The 10,701-nt window shown below is 60.3% G+C and overlaps 2 protein-coding genes and 4 non-coding genes across 8 annotated transcripts; 1 reads left to right on the top strand and 5 right to left on the bottom strand.

Annotated features, from left to right (window-relative positions):
* The first annotated feature begins 94 nt into the window (after nt 1-94).
* LOC132332699 (C-signal-like) lies at nt 95-2,601 on the top strand. Its single transcript, XM_059857225.1, has 6 exons — nt 95-295; nt 828-879; nt 1,114-1,301; nt 1,385-1,543; nt 1,658-1,768; nt 2,434-2,601. Exons 1-6 carry the CDS (start codon nt 158-160, stop codon nt 2,545-2,547), a joined length of 762 nt encoding a protein of 253 aa, XP_059713208.1. The 5' UTR covers nt 95-157; the 3' UTR covers nt 2,548-2,601.
* A 1,332-nt stretch (nt 2,602-3,933) lies between these two features.
* IL34 (interleukin 34) lies at nt 3,934-9,465 on the bottom strand. 3 transcript variants are annotated; one of them, XM_059857227.1, is made up of 7 exons: nt 9,398-9,465; nt 8,251-8,592; nt 8,054-8,157; nt 7,684-7,761; nt 7,423-7,596; nt 4,508-4,646; nt 3,934-4,408 (listed from the first exon to the last, which is right to left on the bottom strand). In XM_059857227.1, exons 2-7 carry the CDS (start codon nt 8,294-8,296, stop codon nt 4,389-4,391), a joined length of 561 nt encoding a protein of 186 aa, XP_059713210.1. In that variant the 5' UTR covers nt 8,297-8,592; nt 9,398-9,465; the 3' UTR covers nt 3,934-4,388. The 3 variants fall into 3 exon arrangements, with proteins under 3 accessions (XP_059713210.1, XP_059713211.1, XP_059713209.1); XM_059857228.1 differs by having other exon boundaries at nt 8,251-8,432; nt 9,398-9,464; XM_059857226.1 differs by lacking the exon at nt 9,398-9,465 and having other exon boundaries at nt 8,251-9,271.
* TRNAG-GCC (transfer RNA glycine (anticodon GCC)) lies at nt 4,720-4,790 on the bottom strand. The gene has a single exon. It is a non-coding gene; the product is annotated as a tRNA-Gly (tRNA).
* Nucleotides 5,463-5,533, bottom strand: TRNAG-GCC (transfer RNA glycine (anticodon GCC)). Its single transcript has one exon. It is a non-coding gene; the product is annotated as a tRNA-Gly (tRNA).
* On the bottom strand, nt 6,502-6,572 carry TRNAG-GCC (transfer RNA glycine (anticodon GCC)). The gene has a single exon. It is a non-coding gene; the product is annotated as a tRNA-Gly (tRNA).
* Nucleotides 7,156-7,226, bottom strand: TRNAG-GCC (transfer RNA glycine (anticodon GCC)). Its single transcript has one exon. It is a non-coding gene; the product is annotated as a tRNA-Gly (tRNA).
* Nucleotides 9,466-10,701: the final 1,236 nt, after the last annotated feature.

Raw genomic sequence — 10,701 nt, 5'->3', positions numbered from 1 at the left:
GTCCTGCTGCCCCACGCCCTCCAGAAGAGGGGGTGCAGGCGGTGCCCCCACCTCCACCCATCCCAGCAGCACCCGCAGCGTTGCCACCTCCCGGATTATCGAGGCCGATTGCCAAATCTCGCTGGGGCAGCACAACCGGCTGTGGAGAGCAGCGGGGATGGAGGGGCTCAGCGTGGGCAGTGTCCTGCTGACCGGCTGCGATGGGGGGCTGGGCCTGGGGCTGCTGAAGGGCTTGCTGGAGCAGCCCAGCCCACCTCGGCACATCTTTGCTGCTTGCCTGGACCCCCAGGGCAAGGTAGGGAGGGCACAGACCAGGCGGGGCGGGGGGGGGGGGGGACGACAGGAGGGAACTCAGCTCTGGGATGGGTGCCTGGGGATGCCACAGTCCCACCTGAAATTGGGATGCTGAGTGTCAGCATCCTGAACGGTGAATGGTATGGAAAAATACATGTGTGTGTGTGTGTATATATACATATAAACAAACCAAAAATACACATATATGTATTAAATATTAAAAATACCTACGTATGTATTAAATATGTATGTATTTATTTTGAGTCTCTTGTGTGCATGATGGGGAGTGCAGGGGGGTTGCTGGCAGCCCCTGTGCCAGCGGCGTCGCTGCGGGGAGCTTTGAAGCTGCCGCGCTCAGCCAGGCACGGAAGAGCAGCCACCCGCCCCAAATCGCTCCCCCTGGATCTTGTTGTAACCTGTCAGCTGTGACATGAGGGGCCAACCCTCTTCCCACCCCGGCACGGCGCAGGCACCCCCCCACCCCCTTCCATGAGCTTCCCCATGTGACCCCCTCCCCCGTTTTCTCCACCTAGGCTGTTAACGAGGTGGCTTTGGGCTTTCCCAACGTCATGATCTTGCCTCTAGGTAAGTGCTGGGGCGGGAAAGGGATGAAGCTTCTCGGGATTTAATTGCAACCGTGGGTGGCTCCAGGAAATGCCACCAAGCAGGTGGGTCCCTTGGTTTGGCTTAGCTCAACCAGGTCACTGATGGGACCAGGAGGATGCTCAGTGGCTGAGAGTTGCCTCCTGCCACATCCTACAGCATCTTGCCAGGATCGTGGCCACCAGCCTGTCCCCAAACCCTCCTGTCCCCTTGCAGATGTGACAGACCCCAATAGCATCAAGGCAGCAGTGAGGAAGGTGCAGGCAGAGGTGGGAAGTGCTGGCCTCAACCTCCTGATCAACAACACCGGCACCACGCGCCGCAGCACCTTGGCCACCGAGACAGCAGAGAACATGAGCCTTGTCTACACCACCAACACCATCGGGCCCCTGCAGACAAGCCAGGTGAGGACACAGGCAACCCCTGCCCCATACACGGGCAACAGGGAGGAGGAGGATGGTGATGCCTGAGATCTCATCCCCTGCAGGCCTTCCTGCCCCTGCTGAAGGAGGCGGCTGAGGCCGAAGGACAGCGTGAGATGAGCTGCAGCAGAGCTGCCATCATCAACATCTCCAGCATCCTGGGCTCCATCGAGGTTGCAGAGGCTTGGGAGGAGAGGCAGGACATCTGCTACCGCTGCAGCAAGGTACCAGCCCTGGGGCATGGGGAGGAACTTGGGGTCATCTCCTCGGGCATTCCCCCAACACTGGCCCTGGCATTGCCAGATCATGATGCTAAGGAGGGGGATTTGTCCTCCCAGGCTGCTCTGAACATGCTCACCAAGTGCCTGGCCCTGGAGTACGGGAGCAGTGGGATCCTCTGCGTGTCTGTGGATCCTGGACATGTGACACCTCCCTTGGAACAGGGGATGGTGAGTGATGGGAGGTGCATGGAGTCCTAGCTCAGCAAGGTCCCACGGGTATCCTGGGGATTCCTGGGGGCATCCTTTCCCAGGAGCATCCCTTCTCAGGGTCATTCTTTCACAAAGAAATATCCTTCCCACAGACATCCCTTCCCATGGGCACATCCCTTCTTCATAGGGTATTGCTTCTCATGGACATCCCTTTCCCATGAACATCCCTTCCTGAGGCATCCTTGACCATGGACATCCCTTCCCTGGGCACCCACATCTGTGCAGTGCCTTGGTCCCACAGTGGCTGTGCCACCACAGCAAAGGGACAATTACAGGCACTCCCCCCAACCACCCAATTTCTTCCCTATTTTTTAATTCCTTTCCCATCCTGATGGTGTGTCAGCAGAGGGCACCCCGGTCCTGCACTCCACTGTCCCTTACCCTGCTCTGGCTGACAAATGAGTCACTTTTTAATTAGGGATGAAGAAATTAACCTCCATCCTTACAGTACTTAAATGAGGGACAATCAATTTGTGCAAAGCCACATCCCTTGGCTGGAGCATCTCCAGTTGTTCCCAAACCGACCCAGCCAGAGCTGGCATTCCACCATACCAGGGGTAGGAATGGGGATGTTGGGATGGAGAATCTTGGCTCACTTTTTCCCTTGCCCTTGGGTGTGACAGGGCCCGGTGACACTGGAGGAGAGCGTGCGGGGCGTCCTGCAGCTGCTGGCCCAGCTCTCAGCCACCAACAATGGCACCTTCTGGGACTGGAGAGGGCAGAGGCTGCCCTGGTGAGAGCAGCATCTGCCCACTGAGCTTAAATAATTAATTAAAGTGAATTAATTGCCATTTCCAGGCTCACTCTGAGTCGTGGGGGGCAGGATGGGCAGTGGAATAGAAATAGGGATGCACAGTTTGGGGGATGGGAGTTGGACTCGCTGCCCCCCCCGGCCTGGGATGCTGATTTGTGCCAGGGCAGCATAAGGAAGAATGCTCCAAGTGTGGTCCCGAATCCAAGGCATCCCCTGGGGCCAGGAGAACCCCCTGGCTATCCTCACTCTAGGGCCACAAGCCATACTACTTATGGGGACATCCCAGACAGTCCCCAAACTCAGCCCTTCTCCTCCTGAGCCTGCCCACCCCAAAACCAGCTGGCCTTTCCATGCCCACCCCAAAGATGCTGCCAAGCATTCTTCTTGCCGGTTCAAAACCAGCAAATGTTCTTCCTGTTCCAGCAGCTGGGGGGTTCACAGCAGGAGATCTCCCAAGTCTCAGCACATGCCTAAAGATATCTTTTGAGACCTGGGCAGGGTGTCCTGGGCTGACCTTCCCTGAATCTATCCCTCATGGTACACCAGGAGATATTGTAAACAGGCTCCCATTCTTGATCCTGTGAGTGCTTTCCTGTAGAGGCTCTCAGCTGTCATTTTTGAAGCCGTCTTTCAAAAGAGGGATCAGAAGAAAATGCACAATATCTCAAGTGGGGCTGGACACACAGCCCATTGCTGTGGGGGTGCTCTGGGAAGCTTGGTGGGGGTCATTTTGCAGGGACAGCTTCAGTTTCCCCACAGTGGAGGAGGATGAAGGATCATTCCCACATTTGACATAAGGAGTGGGAGGTTGGGGCTCAGCCCCAGGTGGGTCCCTGGACCACACAGGGACTCAGTTAAAGCCAGCAGGGGTGGGAGAGAGGGTCCCTCTAGTTAAAGCTCTTATCAAGCAGTGGATCTGCTGGTGGTTTTATACGAGCTCTGTGTGGGCTTTATATAAACAGGAATCATCACTAGGGAGGAAGAAAAGGAGGAGGAGGAGGAGGAGGAGGAGGAGGAGGAGGAGGAGGAGGAGGAGGAGAAGGAAGACGTTCCTCCACTCATGATGCAGTGCCCATTGACTCATGAGCCGAAGCCATGAATACACCAATTAAGGTCTCTAATAGCTGATGAAGTTAATTAACTAAGCTGTGAAGGGGGGGAGGCAGCCAGGCAGCGCCAGTGCCTCCAGTGTGCCGCCTCACCATGCCACCAAGCACAACAAACAAATCCAGATGTTTTCTTGCTGGGGAAGGAGCCGGGGCTGACAGAGGCAGCTTGGCAGGGGTCCCTTTGTCAGAGTGAGTCTCTCTCCAACAGCAGTGAGGGAGGTGGCTGACACCCCAAAAGAGGAGGCAGTGGAGGCAGTGGGTTTCTCTTTGCTGGTCCTTTATTTCGGGTAAGGCTGGAGGCTCCCAGGACCCAGTCGGAAGCTGAGCTGCAATACTACAGAATTAACTGGTGTTTAATCAAAGCTGAGGAAAAAATACAAATGGAGAGAAACAGGGTGATGCCCTCACCTGTCCTGTGGGCAGGGAGAGCTGTGTGTCCCCACAACAGCTGCCTGCCACGGGGGGCTGTGTCAGACCCCACACCCATGCAAAGGGTGGCAGACATTTCGGATGGACAAGATCCCACAGCCATAAACAGTCCCACAGCTCTGGAAAGGGTTGTGTTTGGTCCTGGAAGGAGTGGCATTTGTCCAACCTTTGCAGCTTCCTTGGGAATCCACATGGGGCTCTGGGAGCAGCAGAGCAGAGGCAGCATCCAAGGCTCCAGGGCAAGGAGGTGTCCAGTGAGGGGTGCAGTGAGGAGTCTTCCACAGTGTTAGGTGGATTCCCACCGACCTGAACAGAGTGAACAGGTACCATGGCGTGGGACAGAGAGCTCCTGTGTAGCACCTGCATTCCCCAAGGTCGGGTCCCCCACCCTGACGCCCAACTCACAGGGCACCCCGTAGAGCATCCGCATGACCTTGAGGCAGTTGTCCAGCAGTGCCTTGGGGCGCACAGCCTTGCTCCGGCTCTCAGCGCCCGCGCTGTGGATCAGCTTCACCAGATCGGCCACCACAGTTTCCACGTCTGTCTGCAGTAACGGATCACCAGATTGTCACCAAGATCCCCCAAGGGACAGCAGGGGTGCAAAAGAGAACAACTGTTGCATTGGCCGGGAATCGAACCCGGGCCTCCCGCGTGGCAGGCGAGAATTCTACCACTGAACCACCAATGCCAGATGTGCACAGTTTCCCAGCCCTCCCCCACACTCCCAAATCCGGCGGACTGGCAGCATCGGGGACAGGCCCTGTCACCTCCGAACACCCTCACTAATCACCCCAACACAGCTCTCATAACCCGCCTCCAGCCCGTGCCAACACCCCTCCCGCTGCTCACATCACCTGCAGCAAGGACGCCTCAGCAGCCCGCACCGTTAACCCTCTCATGACACAGCCCTGCAAAACTCCCTCTCTCCACGGAGGGGCTGCACAGCCTGCCCTGGGGCACACAACAGCCCAGCCACACTTTGGATTCACATGGGTGACCCAGCTGTGACAGGCCACCCACATCCAGGGCACAAACACAGCCCCCTCTTCGGTGTGGCAGCACCCCCCAGACCTGTACAGGCCTGATTGCCCTGGGCCTCACTGCCACGGAGCCAAAGACCCTTGTCACTGCCACCAAAGCAGAAACCCTCATTGTCAGTGAGCCATGGACCTTCTGTGCCATCAAGTCCCCCGGGGATCACCAATGTGCCCTGGCTTTGTTACACCGACAATGTCACTCCTCACATCCGCACAGGGGGAAAGAAAGATGTGCCAGAGAGGTGTGTAATTCCTCTAGGCAACCAAGGGAATCCCCATGGTCCCCCCGGAGACACTGGGGGCCAAAAAAAGAGTACAGCTGATGCATTGGCCGGGAATCGAACCCGGGCCTCCCGCGTGGCAGGCGAGAATTCTACCACTGAACCACCAATGCCAGATGTGCATCAGCTCTGAACCATTTCTACACGGCCCCACCATCCCAAATCCAGCAGAGTGAATGCAACGTGGGCAGGCACTGCTGGCTGTGAGCACACCACACACACACAAAGGGCATCCCAACACTCAGCTCTGATACCGCGGCTCCAGACCATGGAAGAGCCTCTTCTGCTCCCTCACCAGTAAGGAGGGCTTCTCCACAGCCCTCACAGTTAACCCTCTCATGACACCACCCAGCAAAGCTCCCTCTCTCCACAGAGGGGCTGCACAACCTGCCTGTGGCACAGGACAACCCAGCCACACTTTGGCTTCACATTGGCAACACAGCTGTGACAGGCCACCCACATCCAGCACCCAAACACCTCTGCCTCGGGGTGCAGCAGCATCCCCCAGCCACAAGCAACCCACGGCTGCATGGAGCCCAAGTCAGGTGGAGGGGCTGGGGGCTGCAGAGTGGAAAGTCAGGACACTGGGCTGCACTGACGAGGAACCAAACCCTGGCTTTTGAGGGGGAGCACAATAAATGTCCCACTGAACCACATATGCCAGATGTGGAACTGCCCACAGCTGCCATCTGCCTCCACGGCCTGGGCACCCTTGATATCAACCAGCCCCTCCGGCTGCTCCTAAGCCCGGGACCTTCACTGCCACCGACATAGCACCCCTTGCTGCCATTGAACCAGTGTTCCTCCTGCCACCCAGCCGAGCTGGTCATTCAGCAAACCATCTCCTCTTAATGGTCCCTAGTGCCACCGAGCCAAGGATACTCACTGCAGTCAGAGCTGAAGCTGCAACCCTGGGGCCTGAGCACCCACACAAACTACAGAGTCGACCCCGAGGGAAGATGCAGAGGGAGCATCCTCTACAGAGATGCCCAAGAGAGCACCCACGGGAGCGCCTCTGCAATATTCCATGGGCACCCTGGCAACCACCTAAGGACAGCAGGGTGCAAAAGAGAACAACTGTTGCATTGGCCGGGAATCGAACCCGGGCCTCCCGCGTGGCAGGCGAGAATTCTACCACTGAACCACCAATGCCAGATGTGCACAGTTTCCCAGCCCTCCCCCACACTCCCAAATCCGGCGGACTGGCAGCATCGGGGACAGGCCCTGTCACCTCCGAACACCCTCACTAATCACCCCAACACAGCTCTCATAACCCGCCTCCAGCCCGTGCCAACACTCCTCCCGCTGCTCACATCACCTGCAGCAAGGACGCCTCAGCAGCCCGCACCGTTAACCCTCTCATGACACAGCCCTGCAAAACTCCCTCTCTCCACGGAAGGGCTGCACAGCCTGCCCTGGGGCACACAACAACCCAGCCACACTTTGGATTCACATGGGTGACCCAGCTGTGACAGGCCACCCACAACCAGCACATAAATGCAATTGTCTCGGGGTGCAGCAGCTCCATCGAGGCAGCAGAAGTTTAGGCAGAGAGGCAGAACCGTCCCCGGGAAAGCAGGGATGAACTCATGGGCACCTTCTGCCTGATGCCCCGCAACCGCCGGTCCTGGTGGTGCCACCCCGTGACGGAGGTCGGTGTGTGTGACAGTCCCGTTCTCCCCTCCCCAGGTCAGCAAGGGAGACGGGTTGCAGACAAGAAAAAGAATTCGGCTGTTGCATTGGCCGGGAATCGAACCCGGGCCTCCCGCGTGGCAGGCGAGAATTCTACCACTGAACCACCAATGCCAGATGTGCGGTAGAAATGAGGCACTGCCACACGGTCCCATACCCCGCTCCTAATTTCTGTCTTTGCACCCTGTCCCTGTCGGTCCCCCCACAGAACCTACACGCAGGGAAAACGCCCATGCCCGTGTTGTCCCCTCCCGGTGCTCGGGGCTCAGCACACGAGCGCGACATGTGGGGTGCCAGGGGGGATCCTCACCTGCCGATACTTGCTGTACTCCTTGCCCAGGGCATCAAAGAGCTGGCAGAGTTCCTGGGTGTACTTCCGGGATGGGTGCTTCTCTGGCAGCACCTCATGGATCCGCAGCACGGCCTGGGAGCTGACATGGAACCAGAGGTACCGCAGTGCCCCCTCCGACACTGTCCCGTTGCGCTGAAGGGCAAGAGGGTGAGAGCCGTGCAGCCCCCGTGGGTCCCTGGAGTGCTCCCGTCACGGGACTCTCCCCTGCCACCGTCTTACCAGGCGGGTGATGTTGGACGGCCTCAGCACCTCTTCATACTGGACCTGGACTGTGTAGTCGATGGGAAAGTAATGTTTCTGGAAAGGCAGGGAAGAGCATGGGGGCTGGAAAGGGGCAAAGTAATGGGCACATCCTTGCCAGCCTTAGTATGACACCGGGGAGCCAGTGGGAAAACCCTTTGATGTGGTCAGCCCCAAGCAGAAGTAGCCCTGGGCACAATTTGGCATAAATTTTCCCTGGTAAAAAACATAGCACCCAGCACCCAACCACTGTAGAGCAGTGGTGCTGCCCCCCACCCATCACGCCCCCTGGAACAAATTGGGGCCCTGCCATGCCACGTGTCCCCCCACCTTCCAAAGCTGGGGTTACCATGTACTGCAGGCGCATCTCATACTGCAGCTTGTCCTGGAGCAGGCGGGTGAGCTCGCATTCGCCCAGCGCCGCGGCCTCCAGCCCCAGCACAGCCAGGACACCTGGGCAGCCAAAGCCAGTGGCATCAGCCCCCTCAGGGACAGCCACTGAGGTGACTCCTGAGGCCATCCCCCCTGTCCCCCAGCTGTACTCACATAGGACGGCAGCGTAGCCCTGCTGCATGTTGATGGTGGCCATCATTGGAGCCCCAGGCTGCGCCTACATGGCTGGGGCTCACCGGGAGCCTCCAGGGCAGTGGCGTGGATGGTGTGGGGACAAGGGACAGGTGTAGGCTCCGGGCACTGGCTGCTCTCCGGTAGCCTCGGGCAGTTGTTCCCTGCCATGGATGGGGGGTTAGTTCCCCTTCCCGGCAGTCCCCGCTGGCTTCTCCTCTCCAGCTGGTGGCAGGGAGGCAGCAGGTCCCGGGGCCGTCACAGGGTGTTGGCAGGGATGTGTCTGCAGGGGTGCAGGAGCACCCCCGGACTGCAAGAGGGAATCTGGGGGAAGAGAGCCCCGGCTGCAGCCCCAGGGCAGGCAGGGGCCCAGGCTGCAGCCCCCAGGCAGGACATCCACTCCAAGCCCTGGGGCCACGGGGAAGGGACAGCCCCGCGTGAGCCTCGGGGGCTCCTGCCTGTGTCCCGCTTGGGGCAGGGCTACCAGGGCTTCCCTGATGACACCCTCAGGGGATTTCCAGGGAAGGAGGGGGGTCAACCCAGCCCCGTTATCCCAGAGGTGATTAAGTCTGGCCTCAGCCGAGCAGTGCTAGGGGACAGGGCTGGTGAAATGGCCAAGCCACCGCATGCTAGGTCCCCGCACAGAGGTGTCCTGTCCCTACACCCCTGTGGAGGGGGCTCTGCCATGCCCCCGCGCTGTGGAAGGAGATCATAGCATGTCCTTGTGCCACATGTTCCACAGCGCGTCCCCTTGCGAAGGAGGGTGTGTTGTGTCCATGTGCTGTCCATCCCAGCACAGAAGCGGCCCCATCTGCGTCCCCACACCATGTCCCGGTGCAAGGGGGGCCACGCTGTGTCACCACGCGATGCCATGTCCCAAGGGAAAGGAGCCGTGCCGTGTGCCGTGCCGTGCCCCCACGCAAAGGCGCCGTGCGGTGTCCCAGCGGAAAGGCTGCCACCACCACCCACAATCCCCAGTGAAGGAACATCTGAGCCGCGTCCCTGCCGTATGTCCCCAAGCAGACACGGCCGGCTCGCGGGGTGCGTGTGTCCCGTACCGCGTCCCCAAGCGGGGCCGTGGCGGCCCGGCCGCCCCCCGCGCCCCCCGCGAGAGGCTCCGCGGACCCACCTGGCGCGGCGCGCGGGGCCGCGGGCGCGGGACGCGTCCACCCGCGGGCGGCGGCGGCGGCGGGGCCGTGCCCGCGCTTCCCGGGAGGCGGGCGGCGGGCGGCGGCGCGGGGAGCGGGCGGGGCGGCGGCCAGGGGCCGGGCGGGGAGTGGGGACCGAGCGACCGCCCCGCACGGCCCGGGGAGAGTCCGGCCCCACTCCGCCGCGGGTGCTCGGCTACCCCAGCCGGGTGGGTGTCCCCAGGGTAGGGAGCGAGAGCGGGAGGTGTCCCCAGGGTACGCAGGTAGCCCAGGCTGGGGTGTCTCCCGGGTGCTTGGATAACCCTCGTGGGTACCTCCCTGCTCCTCGGGGCGCTTTGCTGTCCCAGCTAGGTGTCCCCAGGGTTCTCGGCTCAGGCAGCTGTGTGTCCCCAGCGTGCTTGGCTGACCCTCGAGAGTATCTCCTTGTCCCAGGCAGGTGTCCCCGGGGGTGCTGAGAGAGCCCAAGCTGGGCATCCCGAGATGCTCAGCTGCTCAGTTCACTTAGCCAAGGTACCCCCAGTGTGCTCAGCTCATTCCGCTGAGCATCCCCAGGGTGTTTTGCTCACCCTGCTGGGTCCCTCCCTGCTCCTCGGGCTACTTTGCTGCACCACACCCTGCGGGCTGGTCTAACTATGGTGAATGCCTCCTCCACTTCTCAGGGTGCTGAGCCGTCCCTGCAGGGTGTCCACCCAACCCAGTCAGGTGCCCACATAGCCCCTGGGGTGCCCAGCTGACTACTCTGCACAGCCCTAGGCTCCCCTGGGTGCTCTGCTCTGCCAGCACTGGCACCTCTAGGGCGCTGGGCTTTCCTGGCCGCGTGTCCCAGAGCACTTTCTGGGCTGAGCACCCACGGGCACGTTTTGGGGCAATCAAAGTGGGAGTCAGCCCAGTGCCTTCCCAGGCTGCGCCCGGGGAAGGGCTGCACTGCAGCACGAATCTCAGAGGGGCTGAGGTATTCTAAGCTGGCTCCAGGCCAGCAGGACTCTGCTCCCTCTGGCCCAAGCCCACGTCATCCTCTCAGGATGCTTCAGGGCTGAGCTCCTGCCAGGAGCAGGGGCCAAGGGACATGGGACATTGTCCTCTCCCACATCATCGTGAAGAGCCCCTTGGAAGAGCCACTGTGTCTGTGCTCAGGGCTGCTGAGCATCCAAAGGGTCAGCAAGAAAATCGGCTATCAAAGAGTGGGTCAGTGCTCCCAGGGAAACGCGTGGGAAGGAATGCACTTCTGCCTGTGAGAGCGCACTGGGATTCCCCTGGCATGGACTCAGGGCCACTGCCGTGCTCC

The sequence above is a fragment of the Haemorhous mexicanus genome, chromosome 12 (assembly GCF_027477595.1).
Source record: "Haemorhous mexicanus isolate bHaeMex1 chromosome 12, bHaeMex1.pri, whole genome shotgun sequence".
NCBI classification, from domain to species: Eukaryota; Metazoa; Chordata; class Aves; order Passeriformes; family Fringillidae; genus Haemorhous; species Haemorhous mexicanus.
This window is presented reverse-complemented; position numbering and strand designations above follow the sequence as displayed.

What these genes read in the sequence shown, in the direction of transcription:
- IL34 (XM_059857227.1), bottom strand. Translation starts at nt 8,296, where the DNA reads ATGATGGCCACCATCAACATGCAGCAGGGCTACGCTGCCGTCCTAT. An exon ending in GGGCTACGCTGCCGTCCTAT is followed by an intron (nt 8,158 to 8,250) that starts GTGAGTACAGCT and finishes TTGGCTGCCCAG; the next exon opens with GTGTCCTGGCTGTGCTGGGG. An exon ending in AGATGCGCCTGCAGTACATG is followed by an intron (nt 7,762 to 8,053) that starts GTAACCCCAGCT and finishes CTGCCTTTCCAG; the next exon opens with AAACATTACTTTCCCATCGA.
- LOC132332699 (XM_059857225.1), top strand. Translation starts at nt 158, where the DNA reads ATGGAGGGGCTCAGCGTGGGCAGTGTCCTGCTGACCGGCTGCGATGGG. An exon ending in GGCCCCTGCAGACAAGCCAG is followed by an intron (nt 1,302 to 1,384) that starts GTGAGGACACAG and finishes CATCCCCTGCAG; the next exon opens with GCCTTCCTGCCCCTGCTGAA. An exon ending in TCTGCTACCGCTGCAGCAAG is followed by an intron (nt 1,544 to 1,657) that starts GTACCAGCCCTG and finishes TTGTCCTCCCAG; the next exon opens with GCTGCTCTGAACATGCTCAC.